Genomic DNA, 26,601 nt, shown 5'->3' with positions numbered 1-26,601 from the left:
ATGACCGGCCGGACTCCCGGACATAGTCCGGCAAACTCTTTTCCTGATCAAGGACAAGCAACAGTCACAGTTGGATGCGACTGCCAAGGGGCATATTTGCATATCCATACCTCTTCGATGAAGATGCGGTCGTGTCTTCGTTGGCCTTCCTCTTCGAAGGCTTGCCTGGCGCGGGGACCGCTCTCTTTGGAGTTGCCTCTGGGGTAGCATGGCGCGCCGAACGCCTCCCCTTTTGAGCGCGAGACAGTGCGGTGGGTGAGGCAGAACGAGGGAACTCTTTCAGAGGAGATGTCTCCTGATTACTTATGTGTGAAGCAGGGAGAAGACCGGGATAGTCGGCGGTGATGGCCACTTCCGTGCCATCATAGCTCGCCTGGTAAAACACCTCATCCTCGAGCACCACGAATATATCCGGGTCCTCTTCGAATCCGGGGTCAAGGTCCCGATTGTGGCCCTCTGGCTGTGGGGCGGGGCGGTGAAGCCCTTCGGAGATCTTTCGCCAGTGCTGTTGTAAATGGACGGATTAATATGCATTGAAAGTGGCTCAGGGAGTGGAGTGAGTAGAGCAGATGGGTTGGGACTTACCCAGCTAGGAGGACTGTACATGGAAAATCCATCTCTGCGCTTGATACGAAGAAATTCATCTTCCTCCCCTTTTAACAGTTCGGCCAATATTTTGGCCAAAGCGGCGGGGGTATCCGGACCCTTCCGGCCGCAGCGGGAGGCGTCATCTTCCCCATTGTAGTGCCACATGAGAAGACCTCTGTATTGGAGTGGCTGAACCCCCCGCACTATGGAAGTCGCCATTACCTTGACTATCGATAATCCGGACTGAGCGAGCGTCTTTATCTTGCTCATGAGTTGATGAACTTTCGCATTATCTTCCTCCTCGAGGCTCCGAGGGCGCCAGCTGCGGCGTTTCTTCAAAGGATCCCTTGTGAATTCAGGGATACCCCTCCGAACCGGGCCAGGAAGTGCGACGTCCTCGATGTAGAACCATTTAGAAGGCCATTCTTCGGATGCTTTCTTTGCTGTGCCGGACAGGTATCCGGCCTCAGCGATACGCCACACCTCGGCTCCGCCCACCTCGAATATGGATCCCTCGTGGTTGCGCGGGACGAGACAGAATAGTTTTCTCCGCAACTGAAAATGGGCCTCACAACCCAGGAACAACTCGCAAAGAGCAACGTAACCCGCAATGTGCAGGATGGAGGTGGGAGTGAAGTTGTGCAGTTGGAGGCCATAATACTCCAGAAGCCCTCTAAGGTATGGATGAATTGGAAATCCGACACCTCTTAGCAAATAAGGGACGAAGCATACTCGTTCCCCCAGATGGATTGGGGAAATTCTCCGCCTGGACCTCATCATTGAAGGAGGTCAACCGTGCCCGAATAGGGACCAGATCCGCGGGGGGGAGAAATCCTTGTGTTTGCAGCTTCACTAGCTGTCCATGGGATACGGAACATCTCTCCCAGTCGCCTTTTTCTGGGGCACAGGGACGGGAGGAGGAGCTGGGAGCGCTAACCATGTTGGAGTGGTCTTTTCTGGCTAGCTCTGAGGATTTTTTTCCGCATGGTGTTGAATGGATCTGAGATCCAATCTCTTTAAATAGACACTCCTCCTTACATGACAGGGGTGTTATGTGTAAAAACACCCTGACCTCTCGCATTCGCTCAACACGTGGAAGCTGAAGTTGTTGATACACAGGAACCGAGGGGTACAACATTAAATGGAAATCCGAATACATCACTTTGAAGTCATCAGAGAAGGAACCCGCCTTGGAATGCCGAAGACAATCTGCGCGCCGGACACCTCGGCATTGAAGCCTGGTTCGGGGGCTACTGAGGGAGTCCTGGACTATGGGGTCCTCGGGCGGCCGGCCTGTTAGCCATGGGCCGGACTGATGGGCTGTGAAGATACCAAGACCGAAGACTCTACCCGTGTCCGGATGGGACTCTCCTTGGCACGGAAGACAAGCTTGGCGATCAAACATGAAGATTCCTTTCTCTATAACCGACTTTATGTAACCCTAGTTCCCTCCGGTGTCTATATAAACCGGAGGGCTAGGTCTGTAGAGGCGAACAATCATAATCATAGTCATACAGGCTAGACTTCTAGGGTTTTAGCCATTACGATCTCATGGTAGATCAATTCTTGTAATACTCATATTCATCAAGATCAATCAAGCAGGAAGTAGGGTATTACCTCCATAGAGAGGGCCCAAACCTGGATAAACATTGTGTCCCCCGTCTCCTGTTACCATCGACCTTAGACGCACAGTTCGGGACCCCCTACCCGAGATCCGCCGGTTTTGACACCGACAGTGGGTACTATAAATGCATCCAACGAGCCAGACATTGTGGATCGGCCGGACCGTGCGATGGAGTCGAATCAGGTGGATGCGTGTCAGTTCGTGTCACCACCTTGATGCATGCATGCATGCCAAATTGCGTGCTTTTTATGCGGAACTAAAACAAGGGCAGGCAGTACCTACTAGGGTGCATGGAAAATATCTTTCACACACACAACCGAGTAATTAATGTTGTATAACAACTTTTTCTAGCTTATTGGAGCGGTATTTTCTTTTCGGATGCTTTCAAATAAAAAGATAATGGAGTGTTAACTTTAACTGAGCGAGAGAGAGAAAGAGAGAGAGAGAGAGAGAGAGACGGTGCCATCTGCACCTGCACCCGACAGTGTATAAACGCCTGCCCTAACACCACCAAAGGCCAGCCAACCAGCCTAGTTGCGGCTTGGGGCTGATTTTTGTGTTTTGACCCTTTTAACAAAGTTTAGCCGGATCTGGCCCTTTCGAAAGTATCTGACTCTTGTTCGAAAGTATTTCGGAATCTGACCATTTTCCTACCGTCATAATCCTTGGCGGTAGGGTACAACAGCCTATCGCCACTGGTCTTGACGGTAAGAACTTGGTCAATGTACCAGCGCCGTCACGAACTAGTGACGTGAATAAGTGGCTACCGCAAATGTCAATGGCGGTAGGCTGCACAAACCTACCGCCAAAGAGCATGGCGGTAGCTGTGCAACATGCGTGCATGCATCATTCCTACAAGGTGCAGTGGTGCGGCCTTATATTACTAGCCTTATATTCCCACGAACATGCATCCTTGGTGAACAGACATGCAAACAGAGACTTGTTTATTGGATCCAATCAATCAATCAATCACTCTCTTCTGATTGCACATGCATGTGCAGGGAGTACTAGCAGCAACAGCAGCTTAAGCTGGTTAGGCATGCATGCAGCAACAGCTTTAACCGGGTGGGCTGGATGCATGCACATGCAACTTTCTTCTGGGAACAAGGACCTGCCCTATCGCCAAGGACACTGGCCGTAAGGTATAAATGTGAAGGAAATATGCCCCAAAGGAAATAAAGTTGTTATTTATATTTCCTTATATCATGATAAATGTTTATTATTCATGCTGGAATTGTATTAACCGAAACTTGATACATGTGTGAATACATAGACAAAACAAAATGTCCCTAGTATGCCTCTACTTGACTAGCTCATTAATCAAAAATGGTTAAGTTTCCTGACCATAGACATGTGTTGTCATTTGATGAACGGGGTCACATCATTAGGAGAATGATGTGATGGACAAGACCCATCCGTTAGCCTAGCATAATGATCGTTAAGTTTTATTGCTATTGCTTTCTTCATGACTTATACATATTCCTCTGACTATGAGATTATGCAACTCCCGAATACCGGAGGAACACCTTGTGTGCTATCAAACATCACAACGTAACTGGGTGATTATAAAGATGCTCTACAGGTGTCTCCGAAGGCGTTTGTTGGGTTGGCATAGATCGAGATTAGGATTTGTCACTTCGAGTATCGAAGAGGTATCTCTGGGCCCTCTCGGTAATGCACATCACTATAAGCCTTGCAAGCAATGTGACTAATGAGTTAGTTGCGGAATGATGCATTACAGAACGAGTAAAGAGACTAGCCGGTAACGAGATTGAACTAGGTATGATGATACCGACGACCGAATCTCAGGCAAGTAACATACCGATGACAAAGGGAATAATGTATGTTGTCATTGCGGTTTAACCGATAAAGATCTTCGTAGAATATCTAGGAACCAATATGAGCATCCAGGTTCCGCTATTGGTTATTGACCGGAGATGTGTCTCGGTCATGTCTACATAGTTCTCGAACCCGTAGGGTCCGCACGCTTAACGTTCGATGACGATTTGTATTATGAGTTATGTGTTTTGGCGACCGAAGATTGTTCGGAGTCCCGGATGAGATCACGTACATGACGAGGAGTCTCGAAATGGTCGAGAGGTAAAGATTGATATAATGGACGAAGGTATTCGGACACCGGAATGGTTTCGGGACGTTTCGGATATTTATCGGAGAACCGAGAGGTTACCGGAACCCCCTGAGGAAGTAATGGGCCTTCATGGACCATAGGGGAGAGGGGAGGCAGCCCACAAGGGGTGGCACGCCCCCCTCCCATAGGGAGTCCGAATTGGACTAGGGGAGCCCCCCCCCCTTTCCTTCTCCTCTTCCCTCTCCCTTCCCTCTTTCCCCCTCCATGAGAAGGAAAAAAAAGGGGGGCGAATCCTACTAGGAGTGGAGTCCTAGTGGGACTCCCCCCCTTGGCGCACCCCTGGTGGCCGGCCTCCTCCTCTCCCTCCTTTATATACGTGGGCAGGGCACCCCTTGGAGACACACCATTTGTTCCAAGCCGTGTGCGGCGCCTCTCTCCACGGTTTACTCCTCCGGTCATATTCACGTAGTGCTTAGGCGAAGCCCTGCGCGGATCACATCACCATCACCGTTACCACGCCGTCGTGCTGACGAAACTTTCCCTTGACCCTTTGTTGGATCAAGAGTTCGAGGGACGTCATCGAGCTGAACGTGTGTTGAACTCGGAGGTGCCGTACGTTCGGTACTTGATCGGTTGGATCGCCAAGACGTTCGACTACATCAACCGCGTTAACCTAACGCTTCCGCTTTTGGTCTACGAGGGTACGTGGACACACTCTCCCCTTCTCGTTGCTATGCATCTTCTAGATAGATCTTGCGTGATCGTAGGAATTTTTTTGAAATTGCATTCTACGTTCCCCCACAAAATGCCTACCGCCAGAAACCTTGGCGGTAGGGTATTTTTCACGTTACGGTCATATGACGACGCAGTTAAACCCTACCGCGACAGATTGTGGCGGTAGCATGTTATACCCTATCGCTAAGGACTGTGGCAATAGGGAAAAGGGTCAGATTCTGAAATATTTTTAAACAAGGGTCAGATTCAGCTAAACTTTCGTAAAAGGGTCAAAACAACAAATTTGGCCGCGGCTTGGCTTGTGCTTCCCCTGCCTGGCCAGCTATGTAGACCCGACCGGCGCCTCTCGTGCAACTCCACCCCACCGCTTCATTTCCACAAGCTCGCTCACCGACCCGCTAGCTGCACCGCAGATCTGCTGCTCCGGCCGACCGGCAGGACGCCCCTCCCATCCCTCCCTCGTTTATGGTGCGATGAGCCCCCACCCTGCCTCACGCGTCTCCTCCCTACTCTCTCTAATTCCCATGCATGTTTTTCCCTGGTTATTCTGGCCGATCTTCCATGCTAGCTATTCCCGTTCTTGCATTGGTGCGTCTTCTTGTCATTCATCCGTTCGTGTCGGTGATGTTGCTGGTTAGATCTGGATGTTAGGAACGATCCTAGCATTTTCCCCCCTCCTTAGCTAGCCATATGCACGTCCTGTTCGTATTTGCTGATGTTCATAGCGTGAGTGCGTTCCTTGGATCCATCTCGAGCGATGGTGCGCAGACCGATGGCATGCGAACCATCTTAGGCACATCCAGTTCCGTACGAGTATTTGGGTATGGATGTCCATAGGGAACAATGAGTGCGTTCCTTGGATCCATCTCGATCGATGGAATGGATCGATGGTGCACAGACCGATGGCATGCGAACCATCTTAGGCACATCCAGTTCCGTACGAGTATTTGGGTATGCATGTCCATAGGGAACGATGAGTGCGTTCCTTGGAGATCCATTTCAAGGCCACATTGCCAGAGATCCATATTATTATATGTATTGTGCACACATGTTTATCGGGTGTAACTGTATTACTTTGAGTATGTACGCGCTTGCAGTTTTCAAATAAAATAAATCTCAAGTATAACCATGCATGTTTGCGCTCTTTGCAGTGTCCTTAAGCAGCGATCGTGGCTCGCAATGCCTCTGACGCCACATACGCTAGGCGGCTTTGCTATCGCTGGCACGTATCAACTACTGTTATGTGTGTATGTGTGTCTGACGCGATTTTCATCAGTGACGTTCTAACCGATGAGCGTTTCATTTTTCATGTGTTGTTAGCTGTCGTCACGGTGCTGGTCCTGTTTGCCCCGTGGCTCACCGCCGTCCCCGCCATCTACAAGTCACGCCCCGGGGGTAGGAGATCTCCCATGCCGAGCATCGCCACCGTGCTCAGTTATTGCGTTGCGCTTCTCTATGGATGCTCGCGTGGCAACGCCTCGTCATCAGCGTCAACGCCACCGAGGCTGTGATGCAGGTGGGGTATGCCATCTTCATACGTTTTGGCCCGGCATGGCGTCTCATCCTTGTGCAGTGTGCGGTGCCCGCTGTCAGCTACTTCCTTCTGCTGGGTCTCTACCTACGTCGCTGGAGTCTGCGCATGCCTCGTCCCCGTTGTGATCGTGTACGTTGTTGGAGTCTGCGCATACCTCATCCCTGCGATCAATATAATTTTGCTCGTTCTTTCATCGGATCTTGATTAATTTGACAGGAATGTAGACTCCATTTCAATCAAAATAAAATATGTTTTTTAACCTGTTTTTACTTGGCCCCTGGCTCATGGCCGTACCGGTCATCCACACCAACACGATGGGACAGCAGGTGTGTGATGTTCTTGATTTGGCTTATGTATTTTTTGATCAAATCAGATGTTATGTGTTAGTCTGCACAACTATTTCATGTCTTCTGTTTGAGTTCATCGCCTATTTATACTGAGCTTTTGTAGTATCATTAATTTTATGTTGCTTTTATTGGTACATCATTCAAATAATATATTTATTACTTTTTAGGTATAAATAGTAACATTTAGGTATAAATAGTAGCATTAAGAATGTAAACATGCCTATGTATACATTATGTTAAAAATTATTTCTAGTACTTATGACTACAAATGCATTTCTAGTGCTAAAGTGAATCACATTTTCTTTTGCAAAGCATGTTATTTTAATTATTTTAGGTTGTTTATGAAAATCTTGTCTTATAATGAATTCATACTAAATCTAACCAAACCAATATAATGATTTTACTCCAAAAAGTGAGTTTACACTTTTTATGTATCGTGTGTTAATAAGTATCTTAGACACTATCATGAAATATCTATAGAACCTAGTGGAGTTTTTTAGAGTGTGTAGGTCTAGCATATAATCCTAGGGTGTGTGTGCGCGCGCTATCAACTGTTAGCTCATTGAATCCATGCTGCTCCTCTTGCTTCAGTGGTGATTTTTTTCCTTGAGGGATATGTAGCTAGGCGCCCCCTTGAGGGATATCTGGTTCATAACATGCTCGACTATTTAGACATTGTTGCATAAACTATAATGTTGTGTTATCTTTGTTGAGACAACAATATATCATGTGTGTTGATGGTTAGTAGTTGAGACATAATGTGTAGTGCGGATTATTTATGCTGACCTTATAGCAATGGATGCCATACACTCAACAAAGTATGTCATAATGATGTTTCATAAATACCTTTGATCACCAGCTCGTGGAGCATGACCTATTCTTATCGACATCGACGATGCTCAAGATGGTCTTGAGCATGTGCAAGGGTGCAACCACATAAGGTCCACAAATAGCAAGGCGTCGAACCAGGTTACTGAAGTGATGTTGTTGCTTCATCTTCTTCTAGTCTCCTCATTCTACAATCAATCACGATGGTGCAATTCAATGAATAGACGATCAGAGCTTGGATAATGGCGGCAACCCACCTGATGGGGTTTGGCCATTTCATCACAATCGATGAGGTCAAGAGCCCAACTCATTAATTCCCAACACATTCCACTTTGCTATACCTCGCTTCTTTCACATTTTTTGTTTTCATTTTTCCTTTAATTTTTCCACTTTTTTTATACTTCCAACTATTCAAAATAAATATTATTACAAAAAACAGTCTAATAAAACGTTTTTGAAAAATGTTAATCTAGCATTTGTTAAATGTTAAATGTGAAAAAGGTTTCTCGTGTGTAAAAAATAATATTTGTACGAAAAAATTTAAGCATGTCTTTAAAAAAAATTAATCAAGAATTGGAAGAACAATTGTCAACATATATTTGAAAAATGGTAAACATGTATAGAAAATGTTTAAGACGTAAACAAAAAATGTAAAATGTGTATTTAAAAACAAACATAAAAAGCATAACTTTTTAAAATATTGATTGTGTATCAAAAAATTAATCATATATTCAAAAAATGTTAACGGTGTACAAAAAAATGTTCCTGATATCTACCAAAAACGTTTAATGTGTATGAAAAAATTAGTCATCAAATACAAAAATATTAAAAAATTAAGCATCTATTTAAAAAACGTTGAAGGTGTACAATTTTTTCTGGTGTATATGGACAATGTAGAACGTGTATTAAAATTTTTGAACCTAAAAGATAAACTTTTCAAAAATGTTTATCGTGTACAGAAATGATCGTCACATATTTAAAAAATGTTAAACATGTATTAAAAATGTTCCTAATTTATAGCGCAAATGTACAATGTGTATGAAAAAGTAGTCATCACACATAACTTTTCTTAAATGTTAATCATGTATTTTAAAAATATTAAATATGTTTAAAAAATTCTTAGTGTATGTGCATGAATGTGTAGACTACTTTGAATAAAAAAAACACGAAGAAACAAAAGAAACACCCCAAAAACAGAAAAAAAATACAAAGAAAACCGTGAAAACCCATGAGGAAACGAAGAAAACCCAAGAAAAGCATAACAAAACCGAAGAAAATGTAAAAAAAAGATGAAACTAAGAAAGAAACAAAAAGAAGAAGAAAATAGAAAAGAAAAGCAAAAACTAATAAAAATGGAGAAATGAACGAAAGAAAAAATGAAGAGAAAAAGCAAGAAAAGCAAAACCAGTAAAACCGAAATAAAATGAAGAAAACAATGAAAAAACAAAGGAGAAAAAGGAAAAAGAGTGATAAAGCAAAAAACCTGAGAAAAACGAAAAAGGAACAAAAAATAAGAAAAGCACGAGCAAAACGTAGCGTGCTAACGAGCGCACAGAAACGGGCTGGTCTCGCTATAAATGAGCACGGGAAACCTTCAATGAGACAGAAGCTAATCTCGCTATAAATGAGAGAGGGAGACAGAAACTAGTCACGCGCAAATTGCTCCTCAATGTCGACCAGAGAGAGGTGAAATCACTAATTGAAGAGTACTTATTATAAAGATCACTCTCACCTTCCCAGGTGTGCGCCAGTTGTCGCAACCCGGGAGTTTTCCCATTTTTCGTAGATCCGTTTATTCAAGATGTTTTATCTTAAACCGTACGTCCAAATCTCGAACCGTTTTCATTGCTGGATTTCTCGCGTTGAGATCTTCAAAACTAGATCTCATGCTGATAGGTTTTGACGAACCTTTTTTTCACGAAAAAACCGAACCGGGAGCACGGGTTTTTTCCCTTTCTGAAAGAGGCACGCCCATGCCTCTCGCGGAAGGAAAAAAAGAAAATACATTTTTATTCCTTTTCGGAGAAGCACGGCTGTGCCTCTCGCGAAAGCACAACCGTGCCTCTCGCGGAAGCAAAATTGTACCTCTCACGGAAGAAAAAAAATAGAAAATGTGTTTTTTTTCATTTCCGAGAGGCACGGTCGTGCCTCTCGCGGAAGGAAAAAAATGCAGTTTTTTCCGTTTCCGAGAGGCACGTTCGTGACTCTGACAAAAGCAAAACCGTGCCTCCCGCGAAATCAAAACCATGACTCTCGTGAAAGAAAAAAAACGCATTTTTCATGCAAAAAAGTTTATATTTTTTATCCAAAAGCTAAGGAAGACCGGTGAAAAACCGAAACATAAAAAAAACCATTTAAAAAACCGAAAACACGTGTGAAAAAATAAAAAATAAAATCCGGAGGGAGCGCCCAGAGCATGACACGTGACGGGCGGCTGAAAGCATGCCATGTGGCGTTGATCGTTGTGAGGCTCCTGAAGGAGCGCTCGTCAACTAGTTGCTCCCAGAAAGAGGGAGAGGCGCCTCTGGGTAATGTGGGCTGGGCCGGGGAAACTGCCCACAAGCCCAGAGCCTGGGACGGCGGCAGCGACACTGCCGTGCGGGCCTGTCCGGGACGAGGAAAGACGCTTCTGGGTAAATGTGGGTTGAGCCGACGAAACGGCGCAAGCCCAAAGCCCAGGACGGAGGCGGCGATGGTGGTCAGGCACGCACCTTGAAGTACCTGGCCTTGGCGCCCAACGTAACCGCCTCGACCAACAGCTTCCTCGCCGGAGCCCCAAGAAACCCTCCTCTCCCCATCGCGCAGCAGCCCACCGCCTCTGCTCTCCGGCGCCGGCGACGATGGACCGCTTCCAGGAAGGGCACCACGTGCGGCTGCGGAGCCGCGTGCAGCGCAACTACCTCCACGCCGCCGACGACGGGGAGAGCGTCACCCTCAGCCAGCTCCGCGCCTCCATGAACACGGCGTGGGCGGTGCACATCTACCACGGCGACGACGGCCCGTACCTGCTCCTCCACAGCGCCGCCCACGGCCGCTACCTGGCCGCCATGGCCACGCCGGCGAGGCTCGGCCACCGGGGCCTCCGCGTGGAGCTGCGCGACTACGACCAGCCGGGCGTGGAGGCCGTCATGTGGCAAGCCGTGGGGTCGGGCTTCGCGGACGACGTCGTCCTGCTCCGCAACATCGGCGGCCGCTACCTCCGCGCCAACGGCAGGTACATCCGCTGGAACGCCGGCGTCAGCGTCGACCACAGCGTCAGCTCCATGATGTACTGGGTCGTCGAGCCCATCCCCGCCAGAGAGGACATGCCTGCCCTTCCTGCCCCGCCTCCGGTGAGTTCGCCATGACCGACCGGCTTCTTGATACCTATTCTTGAATTGCTTTCGTCGATTGAGCGAATTCTCGAGCAGTTCTTGATCTCCCGATTCGACTGCAGAATCCCCCATACGGGTACCTCCTCGGGGTCTACCTGGAGCCGGGACGGCTGATCCGGTTCGTGCGGGCGCTCGACGACGGGCACTACCCCGAGGACCCCGAGGCCGACGGCTGGCAGCAGTTCTGGTTCAGGGGGAGGTCAGCGTTTCGCCTGAGGGACGACCTGGGGTTCCTCGTCGGCGCCGGCGTGTACTACCCGAACATCGCCATGTGCGTCCGAGCGGGCCGCTACGGGAGGCTGACCCCGCTCGTCGTCGACCTGCCCGACGGCGGCTACGGCGAGAGCCTCGAGATTGTCGTCTTCCTGGCCGACACCCCTGGCGAGAGCCTCTCTTCATGCCTACTTCCTCCTATGTATCTCCTGACTGAAATTGTCTTACTGAAGCTGTTAGGTGTCTTCAACTGAAATTGTTCTAATCTGAAAAACAGTTAACTGAATCTGTTGAAGTCTGAAACTGTTAGGTGTCTTCAACTGTTGAAATTTTGTAGATAAGTAAAAGATGATCTGAAATTGAAACCCCAAATTAGTTGATTCACCTTCTTTCAGCCTTAACAGAGAAGATAGTGATAACCGTTTAATTTGGCGCATTTTACTCACGAAATTCAGTTTCCAACAATACTAAATAAATCTCGTTTCTGCACCTGAGCTGTATTCAGTTCAGGTTTTGTACACGAGCTGCAATCTTGGTCCTGTTATTCTTTTTATTTTGTACATTATATTGTTTGAATTGTTCATCTGCTTTCCTGCGGAGAGACTCTGAGATTTAAATTGTTCATCTGCTTTCCTGCTGACCTTGTTTGTATAGAAATGTACTGTTGTTCTTGAATGTGTTATGAACAATGCACAGATGTTGGTGTAGATCTATTTTTGCTTCATCAACATGATATTTGAGTTCTAACCTGATCGTGCTTTGAAAAAGGGTATTATGATTCGTTTCTTTAGGACTTGGGAGCTGTCTGAAACTGTTGTTGTCCTGTAGAAAGGTAAAAGTAGTTGGATGAAACTGGTAGGTGCCATGTGGATCTATCAGTCTGTGTACGCATGGGAAAAGATTGTTTGAAGCTAGTTACACATTTCTGTTCTTGATTTGGATAATTCAGCTGGCCCATTTCATAACATCTGACGCAAGTAGAAATTATGGAAGCTAAAAAGCCAAATCAAGTTCAGTCATCTCATTTCGCTTTTGCATAAAAATCTTTAGTTCCTTGCACATTATATTGTTTCAGTTTTTTTTCTTCTTGACCTTGTTATTAATTTTTGGTCTTCCGCCTAATTGGCTCATAATTTCTGCTAATTCAGCCTACAATGAGCTGCGACACCCGGATGTCGACGCGGAGTAGAGAAAGGTCATAGCGGGAGCCCTGAAAGTACACCTGTCCACAAGTTTCGCCGCCTCGACGACAGCAGAACTGGACACTTACTTTTGCCTATATAGATAGAAAGATATATGTTCAAAAACTATCTCTGTTTCTTCTGGTAGCTGAACTTGCTCCGTTCTGGATTCAGAACTGCTGAGAGTGTTGTGCCCAATGGCTGAACAATTTTCTAGCTTGTTGCAGTGTCGCTCTTTTGACATTCATATCTGAGATGTTATTTCTGGTGTGCTTCATAGACGCCTGCAATATTTTTAGATCATGCATTCCGCGTCACTGAAAAATGCAGTGGATTTGACAATGAGCTAATGGTCCTGCATTCATTTTTTAGACTATGCATTTCGTGTACAAATGTAAAATTTTAGTGTTTTTAGTTGTGCTGCCTTGATAGTATTTTAAACATGCTTGAGTACCCGAATTCTCGTCAAGTCTGTCAGGACACAGATTGACCTGGCTCTTTCGCAAGGAGTTTTGGACTCCGTAAACAAACGGGTAACCTAGAGAATTAGAAGAAGTTTTAAATACCAAAGCAACAGGCAGGTGGTGTGCACAAGCAATCACACTCCTGGGAATTCAACATTTGCAGGCTTATTACTTCACTATGCTGCTCCACAACAGCATACACCTTCTCTGCTAGAAAAAACGAAAGAGTGAAAAATACGCCATGAACTGACGCATAATATTTTTCCGCACCAGGTTTATCGTACTCAGGTGTACCAGTGTTGCCTAGATTCTACCAAGTAATTTCATGAACGCTGCCCCCCAAACTTTTTTTAAGAACTTGAAAAAAAAAACATGGTTTGATTGGGTGCAGGGTGCTATTCCATCATGTACAATGAGCCACACAAAAATGGTGATGAACACTACTATAAAATGTAGATTTAGCACAAAGCTCTAGCTGGAATTCAATTGACAGAGATTTTTGGAGCTCACATCCAGAACCCATCACAGTTAAATAATACCACTGCGGATTTTAGTTAAACTGCGAGCGAAGGAAGAGTGGCAGTTCAATAACTGGACCAAAAGTAAAAACAGCAACTGCAACAAATGCCAGGCTTCTAACTAGATCATAGAGGTACCGGCTGCAGGAAGACTAAACAAGCACATAATAACATGGAGAGCTCCGGGCAGTTTGAAACACGGTGTGACCAACTTCCACATAATCTTTCGCCTTGTAATTTCATCGTGAAAAGAGGCTTCCAAAAGATTCGCCATGAACAAGGTTATCTCTCACCTTGAATTAGTGACAAGAGACCCCTTCTGCACCGACAAAGGATCGAGCTCCAAACAGCCTCGAAGCTTGCCTCCTTTTTCATTTGTGAGACAGAAGCAAGGGACCTGGTGAGAGAACTTTAAGTAATCATACTTATGTATCGTTTCCACAGCTCCCTCCCTTCTAAATACTGTCCTGTGACCATCCACCTTCATTAACAGCTGAACTTGTATGGACGAATCAGTACAGTCAAATATCTCCACGAACTCATATATAGTCACAATTTTTAAAATCTTGTGCAGTCCACCCAGCCCTCCAGTCCTTGTAAACAGCCCAGACATCACGAAGGCGAGGGAATATTTCATATTCATTTCTTATACCAGTTGGTATACCAGGTACAGGATGAGAAAAGTATGCTGTACGGGTGCAAGTACTAATACCATCATTGCCAGTGGAAACCCTAAAGGTTCCACACCCAACAGGATGATCTTCTTTGACCAATCTTTTCTCCTCCATTCCCTCAGGACAGACAAGGAGCCATCTCAATGTTACTTTATTATTCTTGACATCGACTTTCTTTATAATGGCATAGTAATTGGGGAAGTAATATATATCATTGTAGAGAGCCCAGATCTGCCCAGGTTTGAACTTGCAAAGCAATCTTATTTCTGTAAAGTCATAGAATTCTGAATCAGGACATACAAATTTTGCCTGGATAATATCACCAGATTCCTCATCAACATCAGTACCTTCTACAGCAGATCGAGTGTATACGATGCCAAACTCCTGACCTTTCCCTGAACTGCTTTCAGGAACAACAGAAGCTAAAGCATCTTCCAAGTTAAGGGGGAGCGCTGCAGGATCAAGTTCAAGAGCTCCTTCTGGAATGCCTTCACTTTCAGCTGCACCCATGAAACGGTATGGGAGAGAATGCGAGAACCATATTGGGTCATCCTGAGGTATGAGGTATGCGGTAGCCTCTTTGTCCTGCATAAATAAGCTAACAAAGACTTTTATCTTGACAAGTGGCATGACAGTGATGCTAGTGCCAGTCGTGAAATCAGAGAGGACCTGAACAACTTCATAGTTGTAGTTCTTTTGGTTGTGAGCATCTGAACTCCAACCAATATCCCATCCCCTGAGAAGGGCCCAAACTTCATCTTTCCTAGGATATATTTCATAGGAGTTCCTTCTACCAATGAATGCCGCATGTACAGGATGAGAAAAGGGTTTTGTGTCAGTGTAAATCATAATACCACATGTGGTGGAAACCCTATAGGTTCCACACCCAACAGTTGGATCTACTACCAATCTTTGGTCCACCTCTTCATCAGGAAAAGCTTCAAGCCATCTTGCCTGTACTTCATTATTCTCGAGATCAACTTTCTCTATGAAGACATAGTAATTCGGAAACTTATCTATGTCACTGTAGAGAGCCCATATCTGCCCAGGTTCGAACTTCCGAAGCAATCTAATTTCTGAATACACTCCTGCACTTATCCACAGCTCAGCAAACTGTTGATATGGACCAAAAGGAACATGTTGCTCAGTTAAAGCGTGTGCTATGAAGGCTTTCGAGCAATTCTGGCAGCAGACAGCTTTCTTCAAAATTGCATGGTGGTACTGAAATTTGGTGCCACAGGTTGGACAGATGGTCCAAAATGTTGGCGGCCTTGCAGAATTTGAGCCCGATAGCTGTTGTTGCTGACAATTATTATGGAGATTCATGGTGGTAGTGTGGAGTGAGATATACTACTTCCAGACAACAAAGAGCAAGCAGTAGACCAGAGAAAGTAACTTGTCAACCTGCACCAAACAAACACAAAATTATGATCAAGAAATTTCATGAGTACATTCTAAAACAGAAGGACAATAAGTGCTTCTTACTGCATAAGGGTGCGTGCATTTGTGCTATCTTAGCCATGCCACCTAGGATACTTGCTAAGTTGGAAGAGAGAAATGAGAAGAAACAAGGTTTGTCTTCTCTAGCTAAGAGATGATCTCTTAGTAAGCAGGATAAGACAATTCTATCCATTTTACAAGATGCCACCTCTTAGTTTCATATTTTCTAATTTAATTTTAATTCTCCCACTAATTTAGGAGCACGCAAACATTAATTGATAGAGATGACACTAAGAGATAATCCACTTCATAATATGTTTTATTTGTTCTCTAAATGACATACATCTAAATGGTACTCCCTCTGTCTCAAATATAAGGTGTCTTAGAGGGAGTACAAGCTAAGAAATATGTGCTGAACTGATCAGAGAGCACTCCCAGCAGGGTTCAATTTCCCAGATTCCAGGTAAATCCTGCAAACCACCAAAAGTGAATAATGACTTGGTTTTCTGTGGATTCCGTTTAAACCTGTCTCTTCATCTTCTCTTTGTATGTTTCTCGGTTGTTTACTTGCCCGTGAAACATTGTCCTTCGTGTTTATGGGAGGAACCCTCTGACAGGATGGCTACAACATTGGTTTCAAGGTAATGCGCCAAAAAACAAACTAAGGACAATTAAAGCTCTACAATCGGTTGCTTGTACTCTGTGCCTTCTTTGGTGTTCTTCTAATACACAACGACGCACACTTAGATGCATTTTCGAGAAAAAAAGGACAACGACACCTGATAGCTTAATACATCAGATTTTCCTCTACCTTTTGTGCAAATTCAGTTGTACTACAAATTCTTAATTGTTTAATCATGTATTTCTTTAATGATGCAATGCCAATTTATTTGTTTTTTTAATAGATATAGAAGGAAAAGGTCAAGTTTTGGTCTCCCAATTGTCTGCTGAGTCTATTTTTACTCGCAACTGTAAAACCGTTTAATTTGTATACACAACTATACAACTGCAAATAGTCCCATTAACCTAAATACATTGTTTTTCACGAATATAGCATCCTTTTAGGCAGTATATGTTGAGGCGGTGTTGTTGCCAACGGAGTTTCTAATAAGGTGACTTCAAGTTCACTAGCCATAGATTAGTGAAATACTCTTACAATAAGCATTGCCATATTGTGTAAAGAAAAGAGTAAAGTGAACAATCATAACATAACAAGCTAGGACCTAAACTTTAATAACAGAATGAAAGAAAGCGTCATCATTAAGGTAGGGCGCTACTAATTGATATCAGAAGGCCCAGTATAATATCTTGTCATGCAGTGGAAGACTATTATGTAGTCATGACAAATAAGTAGATGCATAGAAATAAAATTCTTTAGAATTTAGCCAGCATGTAAATAGCAGAGGAAAATAGTTGTGTGTGCCCACTTGTTACATTTGTGCTTTAGAGAATGGTAAAGGTTGTAAACATAAAGAACAGAAGTTGTACTTACCAGAGATGATCAGCATGATAGGCACGAGAGCACGCTTGGTACTGTCTGCGGAAAAATTCGTCTCATTAATGTTTGTTTTCAACTTATCACTACACTCGTAATCATACAAACTTCAAAATAAATGCTACACGCAACTACCAACCAATATGATTATAGTTATTATTTTGCTCCATCTGAATACAGACAGGGAAAGGAAGCTAAACTGAAAAACAGAATAGTTGTCAGTTTTCACTCTTGGTATTTTTTTCAGGAAATAGAGGCAATGCAAAGCTTTGCCCTGTGTCATTAATTAAGAAGGTTGTTTCCCGATTAATCGTAGAAAACCGTCAAAACCTAGAATCAACTCATGTGTGTTTCTGTCCAAATGAACAGAGAAATAAAAACCCTAATTTAACAGCAACAGAATGAATGCATTTAATATTCAAGCTAGAAGGTAACACAATATCATTTTCCCCCATTTTTTGCTCCAAAAATGTTTTCCCTGTTTTGTGCTACAAAAATTCCCCCTTTTTCCATAACAGAGAAAAGGTTTGCACATCAGAAGGCCACTTTCACACTGCAGAGGCATGTTCCCCAAAGGAGAAGACCAACAGAAGCTTTGGTACATATGAGCCCTGCTGAAAGCCTAACGAAAGAAGAAATTGGTACCAATGTCCACGAATCCGCGTGACGGAGCAACCCAAAATCAGCTCGTGGCTCAAGCTTCCCCCAAACCCTAGCAGGTGAAAAAGGAGATCCTAGATACCCAACCCGGTGGCCATGGTCGAATCCAGATTTGCCCCAAGGTTCAGCATGCCAAAGACGTACGCCGTTCAGTCAAACGCAGGCTCTGTGCTGCCTCAGCGCATGCAGCAGGGGAGACAATGCGAGTACCTAATCGTCGGCGGCCGATGACGCGGGACGACGATGGCCTCCGGCGAATGGCAGCGGGATATGCCGGCCGACGGCCGACGGCGACGAGGAGGAGGAGGGAAAGGGGAGAGGGTTTTTAGAAGAAGGGGAGGGAGTGAGGAAGCGAGGAAGGAGGGACGGTGTGGAGAAGACGGGAAGTAGTGGAATGTGGAAGACGACCCAACCAAGGAAAACGAATTAATTTTGACTCCTACTCTGATATGCTCGAAAGTACTTCACACGATTCTAAAGAAAGTATACTTCACACTCGACATTTTACCGAACCATCACGGAACGATGGCTAATCCAACCGGCTTGGGCTTGGATGGTGGGATATGAGAGCATCTCCACTCATTCGCCCAGGGACTCGAAATATCGCCGCTTGGGGCGAACCGGCAAAAATTTCGACACGGGGGGCTCGGTTTTCCAGTCGCCCCCTCAGGACGTCATTTTTTTAAATACAAATTCGGCTAGATTTGGAAGAAAATGCACGAATTTGGTCGAAATTCAGGCGGTTTTCATTGACATTTTGTACAAAATTAAAGACATAATTTAAAAACTTAGAAAAAATAAAACTATGCCGCCGCCACCCCGAGCCTACTGCATGCCGAGGAGCTTTTAGAAGAGTGGCAGTTCAATAACCGGACCAAAAGTAAAAACAGCAACTGTAACAAATGCCAGGCTGCTAACTAGATCATAGAGGTACCGGCTGCGGAAGACTAAACAAGCACATAATAACATCACTGGAACATGGAGAGCTCCGGGCAGTTTGAAACACGGTGTGACCAACTTCCACAGAATCTTTCGCCTTGTAATTTCATCGTGAATAGTGGCTTCCAAAAGATTCGCCATGAACAAGGTTATCTCTCACCTTGAATTAGTGACAAGAGACCCCTTCTGCACCGACAAAGGATCGAGCTCCAAACAGCCTCGAAGCTTGCCTCCTTTTTCATTTGTGAGACAGAAGCAAGGGACCTGGTGAGAGAACTTTAAGTAATCATACTTAAGTATCATTTCCACACCTCCCTCCCTTCTAAATACTGTCCTGTGACCATCCACCTTCATTAACAGCTGAACTTGTATGGACGAATCAGTACAGTCAAATATCTCCACGAACTCATATATAGTCACAATTTTTAAAATCTTGTGCAGTCCACCCAGCCCTCCAGTCCTTGTAAACAGCCCAGACATCACGAAGGCGAGGGAATATTTCATATTCATTTCTTATACCAGTTGGTATACCAGGTACAGGATGAGAAAAGTATGTTGTACGGGTGCAAGTACTAATACCATCATTGCCAGTGGAAACCCTAAAGGTTCCACACCCAACAGGATGATCTTCTTTGACCAATCTTTTCTCCTCCATTCCCTGAGGACAGACATGGAGCCATCTCAATGTTACTTTATTATTCTTGACATCGACTTTCTTTATAATGGCATAGTATTTGGGGAAGTAATATATATCATTGTAGAGAGCCCAGATCTGCCCAGGTTTGAACTTGCAAAGCAATCTTATTTCTGTAAAGTCATAGAATTCTGAATCAGGACATACAAATTTTGCCTGGATAATATCACCAGATTCCTCATCAACATCAGTACCTTCTACAGCAGATCGAGTGTATACGATGCCAAACTCCTGACCTTTCCCTGAACTGCTTTCAGGAACAACAGAAGCTAAAGCATCTTCCAAGTTAAGGGGGAGCGCTGCAGGATCAAGTTCAAGAGCTCCTTCTGGAATGCCTTCACTTTCAGCTGCACCCATGAAACGGTATGGGAGAGAATGCGAGAACCATATTGGGTCATCCTGAGGTATGAGGTATGCGGTAGCCTCTTTGTCCTGCATAAATAAGCTAACAAAGACTTTTATCTTGACAAGTGGCATGACAGTGATGCTAGTGCCAGTCGTGAAATCAGAGAGGACCTGAACAACTTCATAGTTGTAGTTCTTTTGGTTGTGAGCATCTGAACTCCAACCAATATCCCATCCCCTGAGAAGGGCCCAAACTTCATCTTTCCTAGGATATATTTCATAGGAGTTCCTTCTACCAATGAATGCCGCATGTACAGGATGAGAAAAGGGTTTTGTGTCAGTGTAAATCATAATACCACATGTGGTGGAAACCCTATAGGTTCCACACCCAACAGTTGGATCTACTACCAATCTTTGGTCCACCTCTTCATCAGGAAAAGCTTCAAGCCATCTTGCCTGTACTTCATTATTCTCGAGATCAACTTTCTCTATGAAGACATAGTAATTCGGAAACTTATCTATGTCACTGTAGAGAGCCCATATCTGCCCAGGTTCGAACTTCCGAAGCAATCTAATTTCTGAATACACTCCTGCACTTATCCACAGCTCAGCAAACTGTTGATATGGACCAAAAGGAACATGTTGCTCAGTTAAAGCGTGTGCTATGAAGGCTTTCGAGCAATTCTGGCAGCAGACAGCTTTCTTCAAAATTGCATGGTGGTACTGAAATTTGGTGCCACAGGTTGGACAGATGGTCCAAAATGTTGGCGGCCTTGCAGAATTTGAGCCCGATAGCTGTTGTTGCTGACAATTATTATGGAGATTCATGGTGGTAGTGTGGAGTGAGATATACTACTTCCAGACAACAAAGAGCAAGCAGTAGACCAGAGAAAGTAACTTGTCAACCTGCACCAAACAAACACAAAATTATGATCAAGAAATTTCATGAGTACATTCTAAAACAGAAGGACAATAAGTGCTTCTTACTGCATAAGGGTGCGTGCATTTGTGCTATCTTAGCCATGCCACCTAGGATACTTGCTAAGTTGGAAGAGAGAAATGAGAAGAAACAAGGTTTGTCTTCTCTAGCTAAGAGATGATCTCTTAGTAAGCATGACAAGATAATTCTATCCATTTTACAAGATGCCACCTCTTAGTTTCATATTTTCTAATTTAATTTTAATTCTCCCACTAATTTAGGAGCACGCAAACATTAATTGATAGAGATGACACTAAGAGATAATCCACTTCATAATATGTTTTATTTGTTCTCTAAATGACATACATCTAAATGGTACTCCCTCTGTCTCAAATATAAGGTGTCTTAGAGGGAGTATAAGCTAAGAAATATGTGCTGAACTGATCAGAGAGCACTCCCAGCAGGGTTCAATTTCCCAGATTCCAGGTAAATCCTGCAAACCACCAAAAGTGAATAATGACTTGGTTTTCTGTGGATTCCGTTTAAACCTGTCTCTTCATCTTCTCTTTGTATGTTTCTCGGTTGTTTACTTGCCCGTGAAACATTGTCCTTCGTGTTTATGGGAGGAACCCTCTGACAGGATGGCTACAACATTGGTTTCAAGGTAATGCGCCAAAAAACAAACTAAGGACAATTAAAGCTCTACAATCGGTTGCTTGTACTCCGTGCCTTCTTTGGTGTTCTTCTAATACACAACGACGCACACTTAGATGCATTTTCGAGAAAAAAAAGGACAACGACACCTGATAGCTTAATACATCAGATTTTCCTCTACCTTCTGTGCAAATTCAGTTGTACTACAAATTCTTAATTGTTTAATCATGTATTTCTTTAATGATGCAATGCCAATTTATTTGTTTTTTAATAGATATAGAAGGAAAAGGTCAAGTTTTGGTCTCTCCAATTGTCTGCTGAGTCTATTTCTACTCGCAACTGTAAAACCGTTTAATTTGTATACACAACTATACAACTGCAAATAGTCCCATTAACCTAAATACATTGTTTTTCACGAATATAGCATCCTTTTAGGCAGTATATGTTGAGGCGGTGTTGTTGCCAACGGAGTTTATAATAAGGTGACTTCAAGTTCACTAGCCATAGATTAGTCAAATACTCTTACAATAAGCATTGCCATATTGTGTAAAGAAAAGAGTAAAGTGAGCAATCATAACATAACAAGCTAGGACCTAAACTATAATAACAGAATGAAAGAAAGCGTCATCATTAAGGTAGGGCGCTACTAATTGATATCAGAAGGCCCAGTATAATATCTTGTCATGCAGTGGAAGACTATTATGTAGTCATGACAAATAAGTAGATGCATAGAAATAAAATTCTTTAGAACTTAGCCAGCATGTAAATAGTAGAGGAAAATAGTTGTGTGTGCCCACTTGTTACATTTGTGCTTTAGAGAATGGTAAAGGTTGTAAACATAAAGAACAGAAGTTGTACTTACCAGAGATGATCAGCATGATAGGCACGAGAGCACGCTTGGTACTGTCTGCGGAAAAATTCGTCTCATTAATGTTTGTTTTCAACTTATCACTACACTCGTAATCATACAAACTTCAAAATAAATGCTACACGCAACTACCAACCAATATGATTATAGTTATTATTTTGCTCCATCTGAATACAGACAGGGAAAGGAAGCTAAACTGAAAAACAGAATAGTTGTCAGTTTTCACTCTTGGTATTTTTTCAGGAAATAGAGGCAATGCAAAGCTTTGCCCTGTGTCATTAATTAAGAAGGTTGTTTCCCGATTAATCGTAGAAAACCGTCAAAACCTAGAATCAACTCATGTGTTTTTCTGTCCAAATGAACAGAGAAATAAAAACCCTAATTTAACAGCAACAGAATGAATGCATTTAATATTCAAGCTAGAAGGTAACACAATATCATTTTCCCCCATTTTTTGCTCCAAAAATGTTTTCCCTGTTTTGTGCTACAAAAATTCCCCCTTTTTCCATAACAGAGAAAAGGTTTGCACATCAGAAGGCCACTTTCACACTGCAGAGGCATGTTCCCCAAAGGAGAAGACCAACAGAAGCTTTGGTACATGTGAGCCCTGCTGAAAGCCTAACGAAAGAAGAAATTGGTACCAATGTCCACGAATCCGCGTGACGGAGCAACCCAAAATCAGCTCGTGGCTCAAGCTTCCCCCAAACCCTAGCCGGTGAAAAAGGAGATCCTAGATACCCTACCCGGTGGCCATGGTCGAATCCAGATTTGCCCCAAGGTTCAGCACGCCAAAGACGTACGCCGTTCAGTCAAACGCAGGCTCTTTGCTGCCTCAGCGCATGCAGCAGGGGAGACAATGCGAGTACCTAATCATCGGCGGCCGATGACGCGGGACGACGAGGGCCTCCGGCGAATGGCAGCGGGATATGCCGGCCGACGGCCGACGGCCGACGGCGACGAGGAGGAGGAGGGAAAGGGGAGAGGGTTTTTAGAAGTGTTGGGGAACGTAGTAATTTCAAAAAAATTCCTATGCACACGCAAGATCATGGTGATGCATAGCAACGAGAGGGGAGAGTGTTGTCCACGTACCCTCGTAGACCGAAAGCGGAAGCATTAACACAACACGGTTGATGTAGTCGTACGTCTTCACGATCCGACCGATCAAGTACCGAACGCACGGCACCTCCGAGTTCAGCACACGTTCAGCTCGATGACGTCCCTCGAACTCCAATCCAGCCGAGTGTTGAGGGAGAGTTTCGTCAACACGACGGCGTGGTGACGACGATGATGTTCTACCGACGCAGGGCTTCGCCTAAGCACCGCTACGATATTATCGAGGTGTAATATGGTGGAGGGGGGCACCGCACACGGCTAAGAGATCAATGATCAATCGTTGTGTCTCTGGGGTACCCCCCTGCCCCCGTATATAAAGGATCAAAGGGGGAGAGGTGCGGCCAGCCTTGGGGCGCGCCAGGAGGAGTCCTACTCCCACCGGGAGTAGGACTCCCCCCTTTTCCTAGTTGGATTAGGACTTGGGATGGGGGAAAGAGGAGAGGGAGAAGAAGGAAGGGGGGCGCCGCCCCCTTCTCCTTGTCCTATTCGGACTAGGGGGGAGGGGCGCGCGGCCCAGCCCTAGCCGCCTCTCCTCTCTTCCACCTAGGCCCACTAAGGCCCATTATGTTGCCGGGGAGTTCCGGTAACCTCCCGGTACTCCGGTAAAATCCCGATTTCACCCGGAACACTTCCGATATCCAAACATAGGCTTCCAATATATCAATCTTTATGTCTCGACCATTTCGAGACTCCTCGTCATGTCCGTGATCACATCCGGGACTCCTAACAACCTTCTGTACATCAAAACATATAAACTCATAATATAACTGTCATCGAAACGTTAAGCGTGCGGACCCTACGGGTTCAAGAACTATGTAGACATGACCGAGACACGTCTCCGGTCAATAACCAATAGTGGAACCTGGATGCTCATATTGGCTCCCACATGTTCTACGAAGATCTTTATCGGTCAGACCGCATAACAACATACGTTGTTCCCTTTGTCATCGGTATGTTACTTGCCCGAGATTCGATCGTCGGTATCTTAATACCTAGTTCAATCTCGTTACCGGCAAGTCTCTTTACTCGTTCCGTAATACATCATCTCGCAACAAACCCATTAGTTGCAATGCTTGCAAGGCTTAAGTGATGTGCATTACCGAGAGGGCCCAGAGATACCTCTCCGACAATCGGAGTGACAAATCCTAATCTCGAAATACGCCAACCCAACAAGTACCTTCGGAGACAGCTGTAGAGCACCTTTATAATCACCCAGTTACGTTGTGACGTTTGGTAGCACACAAAGTGTTCCTCCGGTAAACGGGAGTTGCATAATCTCATAGTCATAGGAACATGTATAAGTCATGAAGAAAGCAATAGCAACATACTAAACGATCGAGTGCTAAGCTAACGGAATGGGTCAAGTCAATCACATCATTCTCCTAATGATGTGATCCCGTTAATCAAATGACAACTCATGTCAATGGCTAGGAAACATAACCATCTTTGATCAACGAGCTAGTCAAGTAGAGGCATACTAGTGACACTTTGTTTGTCTATGTATTCACACAAGTATTATGTTTCCGGTTAATACAATTCTAGCATGAATAATAAACATTTATCATGATATAAGGAAATAAATAATAACTTTATTATTGCCTCTAGGGCATATTTCCTTCAGTCTCCCACTTGCACTAGAGTCAATAATCTAGATTACACAGTAATGATTCATACACCCATGGAGCCTTGGTGCTGATCATGTTTTGCTCGTGGAAGAGGCTTAGTCAACGGGTATGCAACATTCAGATCCGTATGTATCTTGCAAATTTCTATGTCTCCCACCTGGACTAAATCCCGGATGGAATTGAAGCGTCTTTTGATGTGCTTGGTTCTCTTGTGAAATCTGGATTCCTTTGCTAAGGCAATTGCACCAGTATTGTCACAAAAGATTTTCATTGGACCCGATGCACTAGGTATGACACCTAGATCGGATATGAACTCCTTCATCCAGACTCCTTCATTTGCTGCTTCCGAAGCAGCTATGTACTCCGCTTCACATGTAGATCCCGCCACGACGCTTTGTTTAGAACTGCACCAACTGACAGCTCCACCATTCAATGTAAACACGTATCCGGTTTGTGATTTAGAATCGTCCGGATCAGTGTCAAAGCTTGCATCGATGTAACCATTTACGATGAGCTCTTTGTCACCTCCATAAACGAGAAACATATCCTTAGTCCTTTTCAGGTATTTCAGGATGTTCTTGACCGCTGTCCAGTGATCCACTCCTGGATTACTTTGGTACCTTCCTGCTAGACTTATAGCAAGGCATACATCAGGTCTGGTACACAGCATTGCATACATGATAGAGCCTATGGCTGAAGCATAGGGAACATCTTTCATCTTCTCTCTATCTTCTGCAGTGGTCGGACATTGAGTCTTACTCAACTTCACACCTTGTAACACAGGCAAGAACCCTTTCTTTGCTTCATCCATTTTGAACTTCTTCAAAATTTTGTCAAGGTATGTGCTTTGTGAAAGTCCAATTAAGCGTCTTGATCTATCTCTATAGATCTTGATGCCCAATATATACGCAGCTTCACCGAGGTCTTTCATTGAAAAACTCTTATTCAAGTATCCCTTTATGCTATCCAGAAATTCTATATCATTTCCAATCAGCAATATGTCATCCACATATAATATCAGAAATGCTACAGAGCTCCCACTCACTTTCTTGTAAATACAGGCTTCTCCAAAAGTCTGTACAAAACCAAATGCTTTGATCACACTATCAAAGTGTTTATTCCAACTCCGAGAGGCTTGCACCAGTCCATAAATGGATCGCTGGAGCTTGCACACTTTGTTAGCTCCCTTTGGATCGACAAAACCTTCCGGTTGCATCATATACAATTCTTCTTCCAGAAATCCATTCAGGAATGCAGTTTTGACATCCATTTGCCAAATTTCATAATCATAAAATGCGGCAATTGCTAACATGATTCGGACAGACTTAAGCATCGCTACGGGTGAGAAGGTCTCATCGTAGTCAATCCCTTGAACTTGTCGAAAACCTTTCGCAACAAGTCGAGCTTTATAGACAGTAACATTACCGTCAGCGTCAGTCTTCTTCTTGAAGATCCATTTATTTTCAATGGCTTGCCGATCATCGGGCAAGTCAACCAAAGTCCATACTTTGTTCTCATACATGGATCCCATCTCGGATTTCATGGCCTCAAGCCATTTTGCGGAATCTGGGCTCACCATCGCTTCTTCATAGTTCGTAGGTTCGTCATGGTCTAGTAACATAACCTCCAGAATAGGATTACCGTACCACTCTGGTGCGGATCTTACTCTGGTTGACCTAC

At 44.3% G+C, this 26,601-nt stretch overlaps 1 protein-coding gene and 2 pseudogenes across 1 annotated transcript; 1 reads left to right on the top strand and 2 right to left on the bottom strand.

Annotated features, from left to right (window-relative positions):
• Positions 1–10,585: 10,585 nt before the first annotated feature.
• On the top strand, positions 10,586–12,521 carry LOC109761522 (uncharacterized). Its single transcript, XM_020320341.1, has 3 exons — positions 10,586–11,077; positions 11,182–11,500; positions 12,481–12,521. Exons 1-3 carry the CDS (start codon positions 10,586–10,588, stop codon positions 12,519–12,521), a joined length of 852 nt encoding a protein of 283 aa, XP_020175930.1.
• A 1,263-nt stretch (positions 12,522–13,784) lies between these two features.
• Positions 13,785–15,495, bottom strand: LOC109761543 (uncharacterized; annotated as a pseudogene).
• Positions 15,496–15,519: 24 nt separating this feature from the next.
• On the bottom strand, positions 15,520–20,570 carry LOC141040701 (uncharacterized; annotated as a pseudogene).
• Between the last annotated feature and the right edge of the window lie 6,031 nt (positions 20,571–26,601).

This window comes from Aegilops tauschii, chromosome 2, assembly GCF_002575655.3.
Source record: "Aegilops tauschii subsp. strangulata cultivar AL8/78 chromosome 2, Aet v6.0, whole genome shotgun sequence".
NCBI classification, from domain to species: domain Eukaryota; kingdom Viridiplantae; phylum Streptophyta; class Magnoliopsida; order Poales; family Poaceae; genus Aegilops; species Aegilops tauschii.
This window is presented reverse-complemented; position numbering and strand designations above follow the sequence as displayed.